The 19,246-nt window shown below is 40.8% G+C and overlaps 2 protein-coding genes across 2 annotated transcripts; one reads left to right on the top strand and one right to left on the bottom strand.

Annotated features, from left to right (window-relative positions):
- Nucleotides 1–97: 97 nt before the first annotated feature.
- On the top strand, nt 98–3,875 carry csrp3 (cysteine and glycine-rich protein 3 (cardiac LIM protein)). The gene is made up of 6 exons (XM_047581645.1): nt 98–232; nt 1,361–1,472; nt 2,429–2,600; nt 2,816–2,945; nt 3,062–3,155; nt 3,675–3,875. Exons 2-6 carry the CDS (start codon nt 1,361–1,363, stop codon nt 3,746–3,748), a joined length of 582 nt encoding a protein of 193 aa, XP_047437601.1. The 5' UTR covers nt 98–232; the 3' UTR covers nt 3,749–3,875.
- A 2,619-nt stretch (nt 3,876–6,494) lies between these two features.
- On the bottom strand, nt 6,495–18,866 carry zdhhc13 (zinc finger DHHC-type palmitoyltransferase 13). Its single transcript, XM_047581563.1, has 17 exons — nt 18,780–18,866; nt 15,991–16,208; nt 14,402–14,524; nt 13,960–14,037; nt 13,587–13,731; nt 13,417–13,481; nt 12,894–13,056; nt 12,644–12,769; nt 12,394–12,527; nt 11,862–11,962; nt 11,331–11,455; nt 11,178–11,240; nt 9,945–10,038; nt 8,774–8,857; nt 8,536–8,693; nt 8,296–8,393; nt 6,495–7,088 (listed from the first exon to the last, which is right to left on the bottom strand). The coding sequence occupies exons 1-17, from the start codon at nt 18,801–18,803 to the stop codon at nt 6,950–6,952; spliced, it is 1,938 nt and encodes a 645-aa protein (XP_047437519.1). The 5' UTR covers nt 18,804–18,866; the 3' UTR covers nt 6,495–6,949.
- Nucleotides 18,867–19,246: the final 380 nt, after the last annotated feature.

Below are 19,246 nucleotides of genomic sequence, written 5' to 3'. Positions count from 1 at the left end.
GACTTTTGTTTCTGGTCCAGAGCAAACCTCTGAGTGGTGGCTGATGCTCAGGCCTCTTTCAGCCTGTGATGAAGGGTCAGAGGGCTCTGCTCTGTCACAAGTTATTTTAGGAGGATAGTTTCATTCAGGCGTCACCGGTGGACTGTGGTGATGGTACGTTGGACCGTATATAAACCGACCAGGAGCGTTCGCTGCCACGCCAGGAACTGAGGCGCTCAGGCTTGGACTCGAGGTAAGGCCACGTTGAACTTAAGTGTCCTGCTTCCAGCTGAGAGGCCAATTACAGCACAGAGGTAGAGGTAGAATTTGATTTACATTTCTATTTCAACTGAACGCCACAAGATAGATTTCTGATTAGTCTCAACGATATTCAGAAATGTCCAGTTGAGTTTGATGGAGGTAGTTGCAGTTTGGCTTTTGTGTGTCCAGTGGCTCAGTAAAGCCTCTACTCCTGGAATAACACATACCGGTGCGGTGAGGTGATGGGCGACTCACGATAAGAGCGGGAGCAGGAATGTCAGACAGAAGGCCAGGCCGGGGCAGCGCAGCCTCAAAAACGGCCGTTTTTAGGTGGACGCTACAGAAAAATTAGAAGAATTATAGTGACGTAAAACCATCAGGGATGAGAGCCAGATCTGTGTAACTCTGTGTTGGCGTTTGTTTAGGGCAAAACATGATTTTATCAAGACTCAAGTTAAAAAAAAAAAAAAAAAGGGAATAAATGTCACTTTTCACAGGTAAAGACAATATGGAGAGGTGGTTAGATTTAAGATGAGCGTGTGATTGCTCTATGTGTTTACTGACTGTGTAACTTACTTATTTAACAAGTCTTGTTTTGAGATTTAAGGTTTAACTCCAGAGTAAAACTTGAGGAATTTTCTTCATTTGTAACACAGACAAATTAATTTGCACTTTCTTTCAGTTATGTAATTCTGTCTGAGAGATGTTTTCAAATAAATGTTTGCTCACCGTGCTCATACAACTCAAGGCAGTTAATTAATTACAGGATTAAATGAACAAATTGCTCTATCATTTATGAAGCAGAAGGTGACCTGTTTCTAGTTTATATAATTATCTGAGAGAAACGATACAGTGATTAATCAATTAGTTAAGCTTCACTGCGTCTACAGTAGTTTTTATAACATAAAAAAAAAAAAAAAACTTTTGCTCGAACTCCTCAAGTGAAAAAAACAAATAAACAAAACAAAACAATAAAATCAGGTTTTTCTCCTAGGTTTCATGCAACTGCAGCTAAAACATGCGCTGATCTTCAATGTCACACTGCGCGACCCGGCAGACGGTAACAAGAATCTTAACATTTCAGTGGAAATAATAGTTAGTTTGCTGTGGTTTCTCTGAGATGCCAAACTGGGGAGGAGGTGCCAAGTGTGCGGCCTGTGAGAAGACGGTGTACCATGCGGAGGAGATCCAGTGTAACGGGAGGAGCTTCCATAAGACCTGCTTCATCTGCAGTGAGCTGCCCCTTGCTTCTAGTTCAGTGGCTCGTGACGGATCATCAGGATCAGAGCTGCGATCTACTAACCCTCCACTCCTCTGTGTCTCAGTGACCTCAATGATCTTTGTTCACCTCTGTCTCATTGCGTCTGTTTTCTTTTTTCTCGCTTTTTTACTTTCATGACAGTTTCTTTACTCAGGGCATCATTCCTTCATTTTGGGTTTCCCCTTGCTCCTCTTTCTTTCTTGCTTTCTTATTTGTTTCTTTTCTCTTTCATGACTTTGCTTTCTATTTATTTCTTGCTTTCTTTCTCTCTTTCTTCCCTCCCCATTTTTCTTTTTCTGTTATGTATTTCTATCCTCTGATTTTTTTTTCTTTTATCTCAGTTTTTCTTTTCTATTTTCTTTCTTGTCCTGTTTTGATTTCCTTCTTGTATTCTTTTTTCTTCATCAGTGTTTCATGTCTTTTTTCAGTTTTTTCCTTCCTTTCATTCTTTCTTTCAGTCCATCACCCTCTCTCCTCCTCTTCTTTGTAGAGTCCAAACTCCCTCTGGACCAGATCTCTCTTTATAATTTTAATCTTAGTAATAATTCAGAGACTCGTGGCTCCACGAGAAACAAACTCAGTGACCGCCGCGTACTTGTTTAACATTGTCACACACACAAACTCCATCCGGCTGGCTGCTCCAGCGGGAGCTCGGAAAGGTCTCTGCGATAAGCTCATCCATCTGCTAAGTGTTCATCTTTTCTCGAACATTCACCTCACACTCCACTCTCCTCCTACAAATAGAAACACAAGACATCTGACTATGTGTAATGCCGCTGCTGACTGATAAAACCGGCTAGGTGGCAGCTTTATGTAACGCCCACTACTCCACTGTGACATTCCTGAAAACTAAAAGAAACAAGTCCAGTTGCCCTTGTTGAAAAAAAAGGTGAGTACTGTGTGGAAAATGTTGTGTCTTTCTCATAGTGAGCTGCAGAAAAGGACTGGACAGCACCACGGTTGCAGCGCACGACTCTGAGATTTACTGCAAGTCCTGTTACGGCAAGAAATATGGTCCAAAAGGCTATGGATATGGACAAGGAGCTGGAGCTTTGAGCTCTGATCCTCCTGGTGAAAACGCGGACGTGAAGACTCAAGTGTACGTGTTCCCCGCAGCCAGAGTCAGCCACGTCACAGCTTTCAATAAGCGGCCTTTTCACATGCAGATTTTTATTTTATACGCACATGTACCTATATCGTGTTGGGAACTGACAGAAGTTCTAAACTACTGGCAAAACACCCAAAAGTAAAATTAGAAAACTAAGACAGATATAAACACCAGTGACCTGACAGATCACCGTGTTTTCTCTCTAGCTCTAAACCGCCACCAACCTCTTCAAACTCCAACGCCAGTAAGTTTTCCCAGAAGTTTGGAGGTTCAGACCGCTGCCCCCGCTGCTCAAAGGCGGTCTACGCGGCCGAGAAGGTGATGGGAGCGGGGAAGGTAAGGAAGCATCGAGCATCCCCCTTTTGCTTTGCAGAACTCAGCATTGCATTTGACCTTTGATACGTCTGCCACGTGAAGTCATGCAGTAAAGTTTGCTTTGTGCGTTTGTTTAGCCATGGCACAAAACCTGTTTCCGCTGCGCCCTGTGTGGTAAAAGCCTGGAGTCAACCACAGTGACAGACAAAGATGGAGAGCTGTACTGTAAAGGTACACACAAACACACACAAACACACGCACACATACACACACATACTGTACAGGCTTCAATGCTAAGTGAGGGTGAGGTGAGAGTTTGACTGCACATTTTGGTCACAGTAAGGAAATACAGCAGACTAATATACACACAGATGAAGACTAGGTCGTAAACAAATGAATAAAATGAGCTGAACTCATCTTACTGTTTAGTTTGGTGGGGAAGTTTCATCCAAGTTGCTTCTTCAAATCTAAATGACTGGTGGGGAGTTTAGGTTTTATTTGGAACATCTGCACACTTGAAAATCCCATCACTAAGGTCTGTAATGACTCAGCTGAATTTGAAGATGTTACTCAGATTAAACTGGGTTTAAGTTTCTCTAATGACCCATTACAGGAAACTCAAACAAGTCCACCTATCTTTGTTCCGGCTTTGTTTTAGATATACCGTGGCCCGAATGGTCGAGACTCTTCACAGACGTATTCTCTGCAGCTTTTCATTAACTCACTCTTGTTTTCTGGTTTTCCCGTCAGTTTGTTACGCCAAAAACTTCGGCCCGAAAGGATTTGGACTGGGGAACGCTGCCATGTTGGAGGAACGAGAGTGAATGCGTCCTCTCCACTGGAGGGTGTCACAACCCACACATTTAAAGGCTACTGTTGTCTGTTTATTTGCTAAAATTTAGACTACACAGATGGTTAAATGCAAAATAAAATTATTTTTTTTAACCTCAATGGGGTGACTGGAAATTAATTATTTCTTTCAAAAATGTTATTTCAGTACAGCAACATTTGATTTAATCCTCTTTAATAAAATACACTTCTCGTTAGATCAGATCACAGAACTTAGGTAGTACTTTTCTTTGCGTTACGAATTATACATTGGATGATTAAGCTGTTTTTATCAGTTTGCTGTTGGGTTGAGAATAATTAGATAATTGAGATAATTAGAGGTGTTTCACCTTGTTGAACTTAATTTTTAATAGAATCTTATTTGTGTTCATAAATTACAGGGTGATGCCACTAATTACACTGAAAAAATTCTAAGCCACAAGCAATTAACAGATGAGTTCATTTTTCCTGAACAATTATGTGTGGGCAGCCGTGCAGCACAAGGCTGGCAAGCTAAAATTAGAGCTGCGATTTAAAAGTATTAAATCAGAATCGACAAGACACAGAAAAATCTCTGCTACGGAAAAATGGTCTGGTCATTATAATGTTCAAGTTACTCTAGTTCTCTGCGTGTGTAGGATATCCCGCTTTTTTTAAATGTTACTTATAAACAGAGCTCAAACTGAAGGTCTGAAGGTGACTCCTCCACTTAGAAACTCACATCTTATGGTGAAGCTTGTCGTGTTCAATCTTTGTTTAGACCATGATAGATAATCAGATTGTTTACTTTTTGGTACTGAGAGAATATCATGATATCATTCAGCCAGTGTTGCTCATAATATGTACGACCCAAACTACAGCCGCTTGGTGAACATTTGGTTCTGGTAGCCTATAAAATAAAGTTATGTCTAGACAATAGCCTCCACTCTACCTATAATAGTTTAATTATATAGTTGGATTTTTATATACATTTGTTCTCGCATCTGCTTTAAATTCTTAATTCTTAATTAAATGAACAAGTTGAATAAAAATCAAACTGATCTATTATCATCTTACTGCTCCGCTAACTAGACAACAAATGTTCATATATACAGATCACACGTGGTGCATTATGTCCTATACAAGAAAATGAGCTGCAATATGAAATCTATGAGCAAACTTTAGAGACTACTCAGGCTGTAAATCTGGATATATCGAGAAAACTCTCAAAAATTATCATTGAGAGCCTGTGGCAAAATTTCGGTAAGTGAGTTACAGTTGTGGCAACAGACACTGAAAAACACTCTATGAGGCAAAATTGTAATTTTCACAACCTTCAAGTCATGACGCAAGTCGTGGGTCGAGAAATAATGCGTCCAGAGTGATTTTACAAAAATTAAGGATTCTGTAAATAAAATAAAATGGGGAAAAATATACAAAATATCACATTGACTTTAGGAAGTCAAAGCGTTTTGACACGTCACGACTACGTCACGGGGGTTAGCTGGAGGCAAAAACCACATCGGCTAGTACCTACCTTTATCAAAAATGTCATCTTGCTGTGGTGTAAGCTGCCAGAGTCGGATAAGTAGTCTACTGTTAATAGCTCCACACTGAAGTATTATCACAGGCCAGCTGCCGCTCCGAGAAAAAGATCGTAGAAACCTGCGGTTAAACGCGCTATTTGAGAGGATTGGACGGAGGTTATCATTAAAAATGCTCACGTGTGCCTTCACGAAATAGCTTTTGCTAGCTCCCTCTAGAGCACAGGTGTCTAATATACGGCCCGTGGGTCAAAAGCAGCCCGCCAGAGGGTCTAATCTGGCCATGCAACAATTTTATAATGAAAATAAAACGGTGTTCCTGATTTGCCAACTGTTTTAGTTACAGAAGTGGACAGAACACAACCTGGAGACCCAGGATGAAACAGCAATGTTCCCAAATAGCACTTACTTTTCTTAAGAAATTTCTTTTCTTTATTAAGGGATAATTTATTAAATGTAAACATTTTCCAAATTTATTTATTCTTCTTTGCACTAAAACAAATGGAAAAGGTATGGAGTTGTCGTTAGTTATAATAATTATAATAATGATGATGCTTTGGTTTTATATAGCGCTTGGAATGCATGTGGCCCCCAAACTAAAATGAGTTTGACAGCTTTGCACTAGAGATTTGGCTAACGTTAGTATAATGAGCCACACTGATACTTCCGACAGCAAGTTTCATTTGCTTCACATGTTGCTAAACACAACACAGCTAACAACATTGTGCTTTTACATAAACCTCTTGGCCATTAGTCTGCACAACACAAAACACAAGGTACTTTATAAGTCACATCTTGTTCATGACCATTCAAGGCTTATTATAGGCATTTAAAGATTTACATGGCCTCATTTGTAAGTGTCCATGCTTGGTCCCCATACTGTCAGATCCTCCATCCATGTGGCCAGTCTGGTCCTGTCTATTAATGTGTAACTTTTTCAAGTTACGCTCTCGGTCATTGGGTAATGAGTAACCATAAATGCTCAGTTAAAAAAAAAAAAGCTGCATTTTCTTCCACCATTGTCAAAAACAAGGTGGCAGAGTATTCTAAATATTCATGCGTACTGTTTTGCCTCCAGCTAAGCCCCACCCCCAGAAAAACATCATCGCGTTTACTAACACAAAAGGGGTCAATATAAGATATTAACAGTGCCTTTGACTGGTATCTACAAGTATGTTTCTGTTATTTTGTCCACCTCTCTGAGTCCACACTGAGGCAATTAAGAAGACAGGCACAACATTGCTTTATTGACATGTTATAGTGGTCATTATTAACACATGCAGCTTTTACAAAAGTCATAAAAACAAGTGCTTACACATACAAAGATTCTTTGCTTTATCAGAACAGATGGTAAAAAATAGGCTTAATGTGTTCATAGAAACAGCACAAAAGTTCAATTACAACTCAAAGATCCTGTTAACGTCCCCCAAACTAAAACCTTTATGATGTTCTTTTTACTTACACTGGTCAAGTATAAGGCAGCAGCAGTCAGTACACAGAGCAACCGGGTCGAACTAAATCTATACTTTACGTTTTCACAGCTCCCAACATGGTGGTTTCTCTTTACAGGGAGCCAATATATGTAAAAAAATAAATAAATACAATCTGTGCATTTGGTCCAGAACCACAGTTTAGAGTCTGACCCTTAACCCTGAGGGAGGGGAGGGGAGGAGGTCAGACCATGTCGGTGTGTCCGAACATGTGCTGGTCACGGCCAGGGGGGAACTGCTGCGTCCAGTCGATGACGGCCGGTTTGAAGAGGCCACAGCACCGCAGATGGAAGAAAGACACCAGGTTTCTCACTATGCCCATACTGCAAACATCAGAAAATGTCAGTCAGCTGATTAATATACTCACTTTTTATTACACATACCTGAATTCACTCTTTCCTCACATTAGCCTACTTGTAGTCTTGAGTGTTTTAACACGTTTTCCAAAAGTCCTAATTGTATGAGCCGCCTATTGGAGAATTATGGCATGGGAGGTTATTTTTTCAGCTGGCAACAAGTTATTTAACCCCAATTTATGCAATGAGTGGCTTGTCAATGTCAAAAGACAAATCTGGTGGTTGTGAAAAAGATGTCAGTCTGTTTGAAAACAATTAAAACATTGACATGAATTAAGCAGAGAAAACATCTAAGGAGATTGAAACAGAAATGACTTAAACTGGGGTAAGGACTCTCTAACACATGATTAAAAACTACAAGGATAGTGAGGAACCATGTTCATAAAAAAAAATCCTAAATGATCACAATGGTCGACTTCAGCATTTGGTGAAATCAAACTGGTCCAGTGGGTCTAGGGGACATCATCCCCAAAGAATGAGGCCAGCTAACTACCTGAAAACTGAATGACCAGGTCATTCAATCATTGGATGACAATGCCAGGATTTATTGGTCTCAAACTGTGCAAGAGTGGTTCAGGGAGCACGAGACATAATTTTCATGGATTGACCACCACAGAGTCCAGACCTTAACCCTATTGAGGATCTTTGGGATGTTCTGGAGAAGACTTTGCTTGTTGAAAAACTAATTCAACACTGAATGGAAATAAATCTTATGACATTACAGAAGCATCTTATTGAAACAATGCCACAGCGAATGTGTGCTGTAATCAAAAAGTGTGTGACTGGTGGAGACTTCTTTTTTTGGCCAGGTGTACTCGTGTTAAACTGTTCTCTCCCAGGTGACTTTACAGTACAGACACTTGACCACTCAGTGAAAGAGAACTCTACGTCTTGTTATTTTTGGCAGCGTTCTGTTGTGGTTTGAAACAGACCGTCTGGAAGAAAAACAAAAAGGGCCAGGATCCTGGAGACAGGGACACGCAGTCTTAAACTATAACTCTCTGCTTACGTATGGTCCAATCATATCTCATATTTAACAGAAGGTCTGGCTGCTATTTGTTGTAGTGTGTGAAATTATATCTAGAGCTATAACTAGTGCGTGGCAAGTTACGGCCAAAAATGTGTTTTGTGCGGTCTAAGTAAAGAAACGTTAAATAAAACCATGAACACTCACTTGTATGGATTCTGCCTGAGGGAGACATTCTGTCTAAGTTTCCTCTGGTTGAGTATCAGATTTAATCGCTCTGCTGTGGTCAGTCCCAGGAATGCAATCTGGTGGGACACAAAGAAAAACAGTCCCGTCAAACAATCTAAAGCAGCAGATTATTCCACCAGGACCAATATCTCCACATACTCTTTTTAATTCAACGCTGTTACTGAAAATAGTTGTTTGAGTCTCTTAAGAGTCACCCACCTGGTAGAGCTGCAACACCAGCATCCCACCAGACCAGCAAGTATAATAGAAAGCCATCAGGAAGATGCAGAGCAGCCAGGGAGAACAGTTGACCAGGATGGATATAGCGCCCCACAGGCCCTGCTCTTCATAATTCAGGTTGCAGTGAGTAAACCAATCTGAAAGAAACGCATACATCCAGTGTGAACACATGTTAAGGTGTCAGATACCGTGGTTACACTGTTGTCCTGGCACTCACACATAAGACAAGCGTAAAACATCCAGGCCCCCAACATCATGAGGGAGAACAGGAAGAGGACAAAGAAGTGATGGTTCCTCGCACCTGGAAGAGAATAAACATGACATTCACATCAATCAGGTGTGGGAAAATTACACAGAAGGCTTTAATTGAATAAACGCAGCTGCTATTCCTAATTGGATCGAATTTTAAAATATATGCCATTTCATGCGCAGTAGAAATCTCGCTGCATTTTCATGTGAGTGTGCAACGAGATTATTCCACATGTGAGGCAGATCTAAAACATGACAGAAGCACCAAGTCCGAGAGCTCCGTCAGGCCAGAAAGGTGATGGCAGCATTATGGATTAAAAATAAAAAGCATGTCGACAGAGACACGCTGGACAAAATAAAAGTGAGGAAATACCACAAATTTCAGGGACCATTTTAGACCCGTTGTTAGTAAAGTTGTTTTGAAACCGAAATATCTCTAAATGAATTTATACTGAATCAAACTGAACAAAATCCTGTGAATCAGAATGGAAATGATTCAAGAAATCAGTAGCTATACTTGGCCCTTACACTTTTCAATAATGTTTATAAAGTAATGTATTTTATAAAAAAAATAAAAACAAAAAAATAAAGTCTGTAGAAGTTTTGAAACATTTATCTAAAGCATGGCTCAGATAAGTTTTGGAATGACTCACTGCCAATTCACCCTTGCCAGTAATCACTGGACAGATCCAGCTGGGACTTTGCTTAGTGCAGAGGTTGGCACAGACTGTCTGGTAATGTGAATTACTCCAGAACTACTCGTGGATTAATTAGGGCTGCATTGATAAATATGTTTGACATTTAGGATTTTAAATGTGGATGATTACATCAGTAATTTCAATATAACCACTTGGTGGACAATTCAGACCTTCTGCTTAGATTTTTCTTCAGTATTGCAAAGTTAGAGCTGCAAGTTCTTCATCTGCTTTGCTTGAGTCGATGCACTTGCAGGCTGCAAGTTTTGATGTATGGATCTAAATTTCCTAATCGTTTTTGTTTCAAAGTTATACGATCCAAACCCCAGAACTTTTAAAATTCTTTTTAAAGAGAATTTGTGGACCCTGCACATGAACACAGTCATAGTTTTCAGTCAAGTGGTACCGCATCTTCTGAATGTTATAGTCACCAGTGTTTCATACCGATGCAGCTGTTGGTCCAGACGCAGTGGTGGTCCTGCTTCGCCACACAGGAATCACAGGTGAAGCAGTGAGACGTCCTCATTGGTTTCTTTACCTGTCAAACAATAAAACAGTCATTAAAGGAAGATGACCATGTTAAATATTTACTCAAAAATAATTTACTGATCCCAGAGCCAGGAATTCCCGGACCTGGCAGGGAAACACTCCCTTCTAACAGGAAGAAACCTTGAGCAGGGATGGGCATTAATAACATTTTATTGATACCGATGCCATTATCAATTCTGCTTATCGATCCGATTCCTTATCGAGTCCCTTATCAGTTTCTTCCTGTGATTTTTTTTGCTTTAGAAACAGCAGGCTTTCACGTAAACAACAGCAGATTTGTTGAGTTCTAAAGAAGAGTTAAGAGCTTGTGTAAGTAACCAAACAGGAAATCAGTCACTGTCTCTCTCTCTCTCTCTCTGTCTCATCATCCACAAAGGCTTCAGCATGTTGGGTGTGTTGCTTGAAGTTACAGTGCTGCATAAATTGCATGCTGCGCTGCTGTAGTCCATTCCGGTGAAGTGAAGCCACACTCCCGACCCGCTGACTGTACGTACTATGGACAAACCCATTGTGACGTCACCCACTGGATTCTGAAGCTCGAAAATGAAGCCAGAAGTGGACGGAGTCTGCGGTCGCCATGTTGGATGAGCTTCACTATGTCCACACGGCGATTCACTAAATATGGACATGGATGTTGTGTTGGGGCGGAGTTAAAGCAGCCTAGATGTTGAGACCCGCCCACTCAATGAATAGTGAAATAAACTATTGAGACCTGAATAGTTTTTTGTACCGGGCTGTAATATTTTTAATATTGCTGTCAAGGGCTTTTTAACATGGGGGTCTATGGGGATTTGCTTCCTTTTGGGGCCTGCTTCAAGTGGTCACTCAATGAACTGCAGCTTTTTGCACTTGTGCACAGGCTTCATCGCTCAGATCAGGAGGTTGCCGCCTGTTTCGACCGCCTCAGTCTCTCCATCGCGTCTTCCTTGTCATTACAAGGAATGAATAAGGTGCTTCGACGTAAAGAATCGTTATGAAAAGATAAGGGATCGATAAGCATGAAGGATAATGATGTCGATGAACTGAACCAGTTGGATGCCCATCCCTATATATGACACGAGGTGATGCATGATACATGAGACTGATGACGTATACAGATGGTCCAGTGTTTTGTGTGCAGAGCCTCACCATACAAGACGTGCAAAATATCCTGGGGTCCAGGCAGCCAGCTTCAGCTAACAGCAACACACTCTAACGACACAGATGAACAAAGACATATCTCAGTCAAGCTTGAAACATTTACACGAGAGATATAAAATTATCTGTCCTCAGGCGTCCCACCATTTTCTTCTCTTCTTCCGTTGCTTTGAGGAAACCTGGGTCGGTCCTGCAGGTGCGGAGGTAGTAGTAGAACAGAGCAGTGGCGTTCAGCGTGAACAATACCTGAACTGTGGCGCTTGGTCCAAGTGGGGTTTAAAGTTAAGAAAAACTATTGATATCATATCAGCCGAGTTCCTTTCAATTTCAAACTGAAAGTAACTCAGCTGCAAAGTTTATGAGAAACTGAACTCAGAAAACGCTGCGCAGCCGTTACATCTCTATCTATTTCCTGTCTGTCATGATGACTGTTGAAACTTCTCTCCGTCTGCCTCCAGATGGTGTAAAGATTATGTTCACCAGCCTTATATTCAAAGGCCGTATTTATGCCTTGATCGGACCTGCACATGCCCCTAAAACAAATCATTCTGATTAGGCACAAAAAGATTTGTTTTGGAAATATTAAAGCTATGCTGAGTCCCAATGGTCCCAATGACCTGTTTAACAGAGACACCATGCATGGACATTCATACGCTTTTACTTTAGAAAGGATATCTGGCAGGAACCAGAGGCACCAGGTGACGAGCATCCATAAAATCGAGGCCATGAGAGTTGTAGATGGTAGGAGCGTCTGAAAGGCTGGACTTGGGAAATTCCTGTTTGACAAAATGATGTTTTATTAAATCACCAACAACCAAGTTCAGCGTGTACATTTGATTCAAAACTGTCTGCATAGCATGTCAGGCACTATTCAGTCCTGAGTGATCTGCTAGTAACCAGCTCAGAATATTGGTATGAACGCACCTCAGACACGTTGAGGGCACATTTGGGATTGGACGACTTACCTCACCCACAAAAATCTCAAAATGACTAATGCAGTCGTTCTACCGCACCACAAAGGATGTTGGTGTTTATTTGCATACGGTGTGCAAAGCTGAAAGCGGATCAAGTGGTCGCTCAAGATCAAGATGAATTTTAATGCTAGGTGTGAATACATGCACTTAAAGCTGGATAACTGTAATTAGATCACTCAGGATGCACGTCGATACCGGATCTGAACGGTACCTCAGCAGAAACCTGTCCTTACCTTGAGGCCAGATTGAACACACCGATTACACAGGCCAACAGGATCCCTTTGAGTAGCCAGGAGTCAGAGTTCATGTCAAGTATTGCAGCAACACTTCCAATTATGCCAGTGCAGAGTAAAAACTGCAGAATGACCTGGGAGGGAAAAAAAAAAGAGGATCATCATCAGAGGAGGAGGCTACCGTCGGTCTTATCTCACCAGGAGGTTAACGCTTGTAATTTCAGATGTCTGCTCTTTGGCGTCAGTGTACCTTGTATCTGTTCAAGAACCGCAGACAGCGAAAGTTAGCGCGAACCCTCTCCTGTTTGATGTGGTTGAGCATGTGGATGAGCAGAGGGCTGTGTACCTGGTGCGCCAAGTCGATGGGTGTGTGACCCTGAGGAAGAATGATTAAAAACGCACTGAGGGCTGATTCTTAACTCTGCTGCTTTTAAAAGACAACTCACACTGTGGTTAATGAATGAAAGTAGCTCTGTCTGCGAGAGTTTTGCGGAGCTCACGTTAATGTTTTCTGCGTCCACGCCGGCCCCGGCCTCCAGCAGAATGTGGGCAGCGTCCACATTTCCTGCCAGCACGGCACAGTGCAGAGGAGTGTTCCTGTTCACCTTGTCCACAGCGCTCACAGAAGCATTATTTTTGATTAAGAAGTTTGTGGGCTCAGGCCTGCGACAGAAAAACAACATGATCTATTCTTTGTTAACACCCTCTTTCAAAATGAACGTCAGGAGGCCAAGACTTATTAGATTTATATTAGATGATTAACAGCCCACTTACTTCAAATTTTGCTTAAATGATTTATTTTGAAGAGTTTAAGCCTTAATTTTGCTTTTATTAAGAAGAAAGATTAACAGAGGCTGCAATTACTTTTTTAATAACTTGGGTTAAATTGGGTTAATTTAACGCACTCGATCTTTAACTTTTTTTAATCAAGTCATATCTGGGAGAAACAAACGACTATTCTCTGATTACACAGCGCTGCTTATTAATGTTCAAAGCAAGTCTGTGAAGAAGTGAGGCGCTTACCCAATAATCTTCTGGGCTGCTAACATCAGTGGAGTCTGTCCGTTGCAGTCAGGCCCATCAACTTCCTGGAGGTCGAGATAAAAGCAAGACGTTTGCCATCTGGACAAACACAAGCTTGAACTTGCGTGCATGCAATGTGGAAAAACAAACTGAGGTAAAAGCAGTCTGACCTGTCCCTTAGCCATAAGATAAGCTGCTATTGCCATGTGTTGGAAGAGGATGGCGAGGTGGAGAGCACGGTAACCTTCTCCGTCGGAGATGGACGGGTCTGCTCCGTACCTCATCAGCTGGATCACCATGGGGAGGTGACCCTGCCTGATCGGTGATAAAAACACATGCAGGTTTACGCCACAAATAAGTGAACAATTGAAGTCTGAAGAACATCTGCTTTTTAACTGTGATGAGTAAAGTCTGGAAAATATATTAAACTCAAACAATACGAGACACGTGCAAATCAAAACAGTATGTCTGAGTATCTAAAGTCACTCATCATTTATTCACTGCTAACATGTAGCTATAGAGTCTTCATGGTCATACAGTCACCTGATTGCCCAGTGGAGTGGAGTGGAGCTGAGATCTCCTCCGAGCTGATCAACGATCGCCCCTTTGGAAATGTAATACCTGAGAAGACAGGTGGGAGGGACCCAGTGAATCAGCTGGATCTTATAATGTGTAGCTATTTCTTTCTGTTCAATAGTGCTTCATCTAGTGATAAAAATAGAGCTGGTTTCTATGTCTCGTTTAACACACTGCCACATCATACTAAGATGTGACTAAATGTCACCTGCGTTTACACCACAAACATTACCAAAAATAGACAGAAGAGCTTTGGCCAAATCCTGAGAAACTACCCGACACAAGTCACTGCCACCACAGGAGAAATATGACAACTTAGTCACAGTCGAATGCTTTGCAGAGTATGAAAACTAGACTCCTCCCGTCTCTGTGCATTTCTAATTGTTCTGAGACAGAGACGACATCTTACTTGACCAGCTCTAAGCGGTTGTTTATAGCCGCCCAGTGCAGCAAAGTGACGTTCTCCTTGTCCGGCTGCCTCACGTCGTATCCCGCCTCCACCAGCTCCTTACAGCGATCAAGGATACCAAACCTGAGACGAAGAAGACAACACTTATTCATTCACGCATTCATTCATTTTCTGTAACCACTTGTTCTATGGAGGGTAGAACATACTTAATAAACCAGAATATTGTGCTAATTAACAGACTATTTAAACTAAGCGGTGCCCTGAAAATAAAAAACTGACAAATGCATTAAATCCAACAAACAAGAAATATATGTTCAACAGAAACCAGCAGAATGAAAGGTCACTGAAAGATGTCAACTGCAGGTTCCTTCAAAGGGAGTTGAACACATGGTTTTCATGGCACTGACACATGGGGGAGATGAACGGACAGAAAAGCAGCAGCAGCAGCTATGGAGATTCTTATCTTTTTGTTCTCCTGCTTTACGAAGGAATGACCTTTGCTCTACAGCACCTCTGCCAGCCTGCTCTTCAAGTTTGCGCCACCTACTAGAGTGACTAATCTCAACTGGAGCATGTCGACAGGCCTGTGCAGCATTTACATCGCCGATACATCTCTGACACGTGTTTCTTTTATTTTACGAACATTAACTGTGTAAAAGAGTAAAACCACTCACTCTAACTGCAAATGAAACACATCTGTGTAGACTTTTGCGCAATCCTTGAGTTTTGTTGCGCAACAACTCTCGTGCAAATACACTGATCAAATACTTATCAGTGGCAGAAACACACCATGTGGAAACAGGGTGCGTAGCTGTGTTCCATACTTTAAAGTATATTTATATACTCTGTGGGCTGCAGCACACAACAAATCGAGGTAAGAGACCTCTTCTCTTGTAGCATAAGTCGTTATAAGGAATGTTTTAACCAAACTACAGCATATCCTCTTAAAAAAATATTGTTAATATGTGTCTGATGCATTGATAAATTTGTCAAATATGAAAAGGACAATACATTTTACCCATACATTTATGGGTTTTACTTTAATCATTTGGAGCATTATGTCTATCTTGGTCTTCTGCTAAATTAAACTGAACCTGAGCCTGAAACCAAATTAAACAAAACCTAATACGATAACATTCTGTCTTTATTTACTGACATTAATGTCAACAACTCCTAGTTGTGTATAATTAGTTATTGTGACATGGTGCCAAACATGAATTACTGAGCAGGCCAGTAGCCAGTCCCTAGCTCCGACGTTTCATGAGACTTTGAACCTCGGGTACATTCTTTTCCCCTACAATTAACACATTATGAGTCAATGATCTTCTTATGAAATATCTTCTGGCAGCCAAAAAGGGAAATTTAGTCTACCGCAGACAAGAAATTTATTTTGCACCTTGTGAGACCTTTGAAAATGACCTGTGTTTAGTAAATTTTCAAATTTCACACCATCTACATCAGGCTACCAAAGAAGAGACAAACTTTCAACTACCACTTCTCATTAACAGTTATTTCCTCTATTCCACTGTTGTGTTATCATTAAAAGATGAAGTAACATATTAAATAGTTGGCAATGTTCCATGTCTTACTGTGTTGCCTTGACTATGTCCCAGCTGCTGCTGTCGTCCATGTGAGACCGTTTCTTCGGCTGCTGGCTGATGTCCCCCATCTGCTCTGTGTTTTTGCCGAACTGCCCGTGAAAAGGCTGCATGAACGGGACCCCACCAAACGCCGCCGCTCTCGGCCCGTGACTGTGGGAATGGCCCGAATGCCCATGTTTACAGCCGCCATGCATATGGCCGTGATCCTGCGACACCAACACAAAGGAAAACACACAGATTTGTTCCAAAGTGGTCTACAAGGAAACTTCCAAGACCAGCCCCAGAGACACCTTCAAAGCACGTCATCACTTTCCTATAATATTAATAAATCCATAAATTGGTATTTGTTTTATTGCTCAAACAGTATGGCATAAAAATGAATATTATGCTTCCTCTAAATATTGAGGAAGCTTATCCCCTGGATGGCTTAGCAAATACTGTATCCCAAAATCCATGTCAATCATAATTTTCATACAGATTATCCTCACTGGCTGTGCTTACGTGGACGCTAATACACCACCTATAATAGGGATAATAGCCCAATCATAATAATCATATAATATAATCATCCAGAGTAGAATAATAATACCAGAGCGGACTGAGCCAATCCGAGGGCATTAGCAATCAAATAAGAGCAGTCGCATAAAAGCCTTTGATAATATGTTCAACAGGAAAATATTAACTCCTAATAACATATTTGCGCCACATTGGATAAACCTGGTGTGATGACTTTCCAGGACGGAAACATAGCTCGATCTTGGTCGTTTTCTTTTACTGATTTGAATTCTGAATCTTTAGTGTCTGTGTAAACAGCTAAATTTGGATCGCACACACAATGATTGATTGGGTTGAGTAAAAACTCGCCATATAAACATGATGACTGACTGGTCACAGAGAGTTTTAGAGCTACAGGCTATACAACTTCCTGTCAACAAATAATTTCTGCATTAATTAACGGCCTATCAAACAAAAGTGAAAAACACTCTTTGGTTGGAGCCTCTGAATGGATTAGTTGCTGAATGTTGCTGTTCCGCTGGCTGTCTAAAACAGTGGATTAGTCACATTGGCGGTGACATATTTTCTAGTTGCTGTGCAAAGAAAATTAAAGGCAAAGGACTTTAGGTGATTGGTAATAAACCATTCATACTATTTTTGGTGATATTTTGGTAAATACAAATCTGTAGTTATAGTTGTTGTGAGTGTCTTAATAGGTGGACTTTGTATTTGAGGGCTGAACTACATATTTACTACTGCAGCTGATCTGGTCTTCTACCTGGATCGCCTGGATGCAATTTCTTTTTATCAATCTAGATTAAAAATAAATGTTAATACTGGCTGTCATATTGTGATCAAGTGAAATCTACTTTTTAAGACCCTTGAAATACCATTATGGGTAAAAATTAAGACCTGCACGAAGTACGATAACAAGGACCATCAGAGACCCAGAATTACTTTCAAAATAACCAAATCTATTGTCATTTAACTGTTAACTCAGGACATCCCCGTGGGGCACATCTTTTTAACTGTTTACTGCTCTTCCTTTGATCGTAAGTTGTAAGTGCAAACAACAACAATAAAACAATAAAATAAATAAAGACAAACACAAACATGGCAGGCCGTGGACCACAGGAGGTCATACTGCACATTCAGAACCGGGCTGAAATCTGGATTCTTCGTAGTTATATTTCATAAATAACTACAGGGAACTAACTGCGAATGCCACCAACGTATTAAACAAAAAGCACATGTGGTAGTAAGTGGTAAATGGACGTGAGGATTTAAGACTTGACTAAATGTAATTTAAGACCTACAATGCACAATATGCTCGTATTTAAGTCTTTGTAAGGCCTCAAATTGGGACTATCAAATTTTCGGCTTTTTATGACTCCACAGAAACCCTGTAACTCTGGCTGTAAAAATAAACTCACGTGGGTTTAGCTGAACTAGGACATTTAAAAGGGAGGACTCTGGCTTCGTAATAATGTGTAAAGATGACGAAAGGTTTTGGCCTTAGCTGTGAGTGCATCATTATGTCAAACAGTGGTGGGCGCATCAATCCCGCAAACACTGCCCCTCTCCCTCTGTTTGGTGTTATTCCACAGCTATAGACACAAACACTGCATTTGTTGTTATAATTTATTATGTTACTTTGTTATGTTGTTGTACGTTTTATCTTGTTATATTTTTTATCTGGTTTGAAATCATAATTATGGAAACTAATTAAAAACAAAATCATTCAAGCATCACTGTATATATATATATATTTTATTTTCATTCAAATATGGATAATGATGATGCATTGTTCTACATGAAAGTAGCTATTTTTGTACGTGAAAAGTACCGGTATCTGCAAAACTGCCCCTGTATTTACTTGGTATCGGATCGATACCAGATTTTGCAGTATCGTCCACCCTTAATGTCAAACGAAGAAAGACTTTGTGAAACGTGGACGCTGATGCGGGAACAGGAAGGAAATTAGCTTACTAGCTAGCTGCTAATTAACGTCCGGTAACTAGCAACATGTTAACTACACCCACTGAATACGTGAAGACAATTGACATTTGATTTATCTCGATGTGCATCGGTCTGCACAGGTAGTTAATTTCCGTGTGACACCAACTTGCCCCATATGCTAAAATGAAGCTAGCTGGCCTCTGCTAACAACACGCTACGGAAACAGCAGCAGAAAACAGTCCGTCTGCCAGATATGAGATCGATAAACGAGCAGCCATGTAGCAGTGGGAATAATAGAAGCGAATAAACATAGACCGACTCACATTCCCGTCTTCATTCCAGTCCATCTTGTTGTGAAGGAGCGAAGCGAAAGTTACTGCTGCAGGAGAAGCAGATTCAACTTCCGACTTCCGCCGTCAACTTTTCGAAATAAGAGTCGAAACTAGTTTTAGTTATCTCGATCTAAATCCGTTTTATTGGGCACACGTGCAGGGAATGTGTCCTTTGCGCTTAACCTGCGCATTTGTACACAAATACACAGAGTAGTATGAAGACGTGGAGGAGTGGGGAAGGAGTATTTTGGGGAGTTTAGGTGCTTGTTCAAAGCACCCTAGTCAAACCAGGGGATTCAAACCAGTGACCTCAGTACGTTTACATGCACCTGGAAAAAAAAGAAAAAAAAAAAATCGAATTATTGTGTCTTCGTGTTCGTTAATTCTTCCAGAAAGATCACTATAGCGACTTCTTGCTGTCAATTAAAGCTATTTAATCAAATATGTTTTTGAATACA

Source organism: Mugil cephalus, chromosome 3, assembly GCF_022458985.1.
Source record: "Mugil cephalus isolate CIBA_MC_2020 chromosome 3, CIBA_Mcephalus_1.1, whole genome shotgun sequence".
Lineage (NCBI taxonomy): Eukaryota > Metazoa > Chordata > Actinopteri > Mugiliformes > Mugilidae > Mugil > Mugil cephalus.
This window is presented reverse-complemented; position numbering and strand designations above follow the sequence as displayed.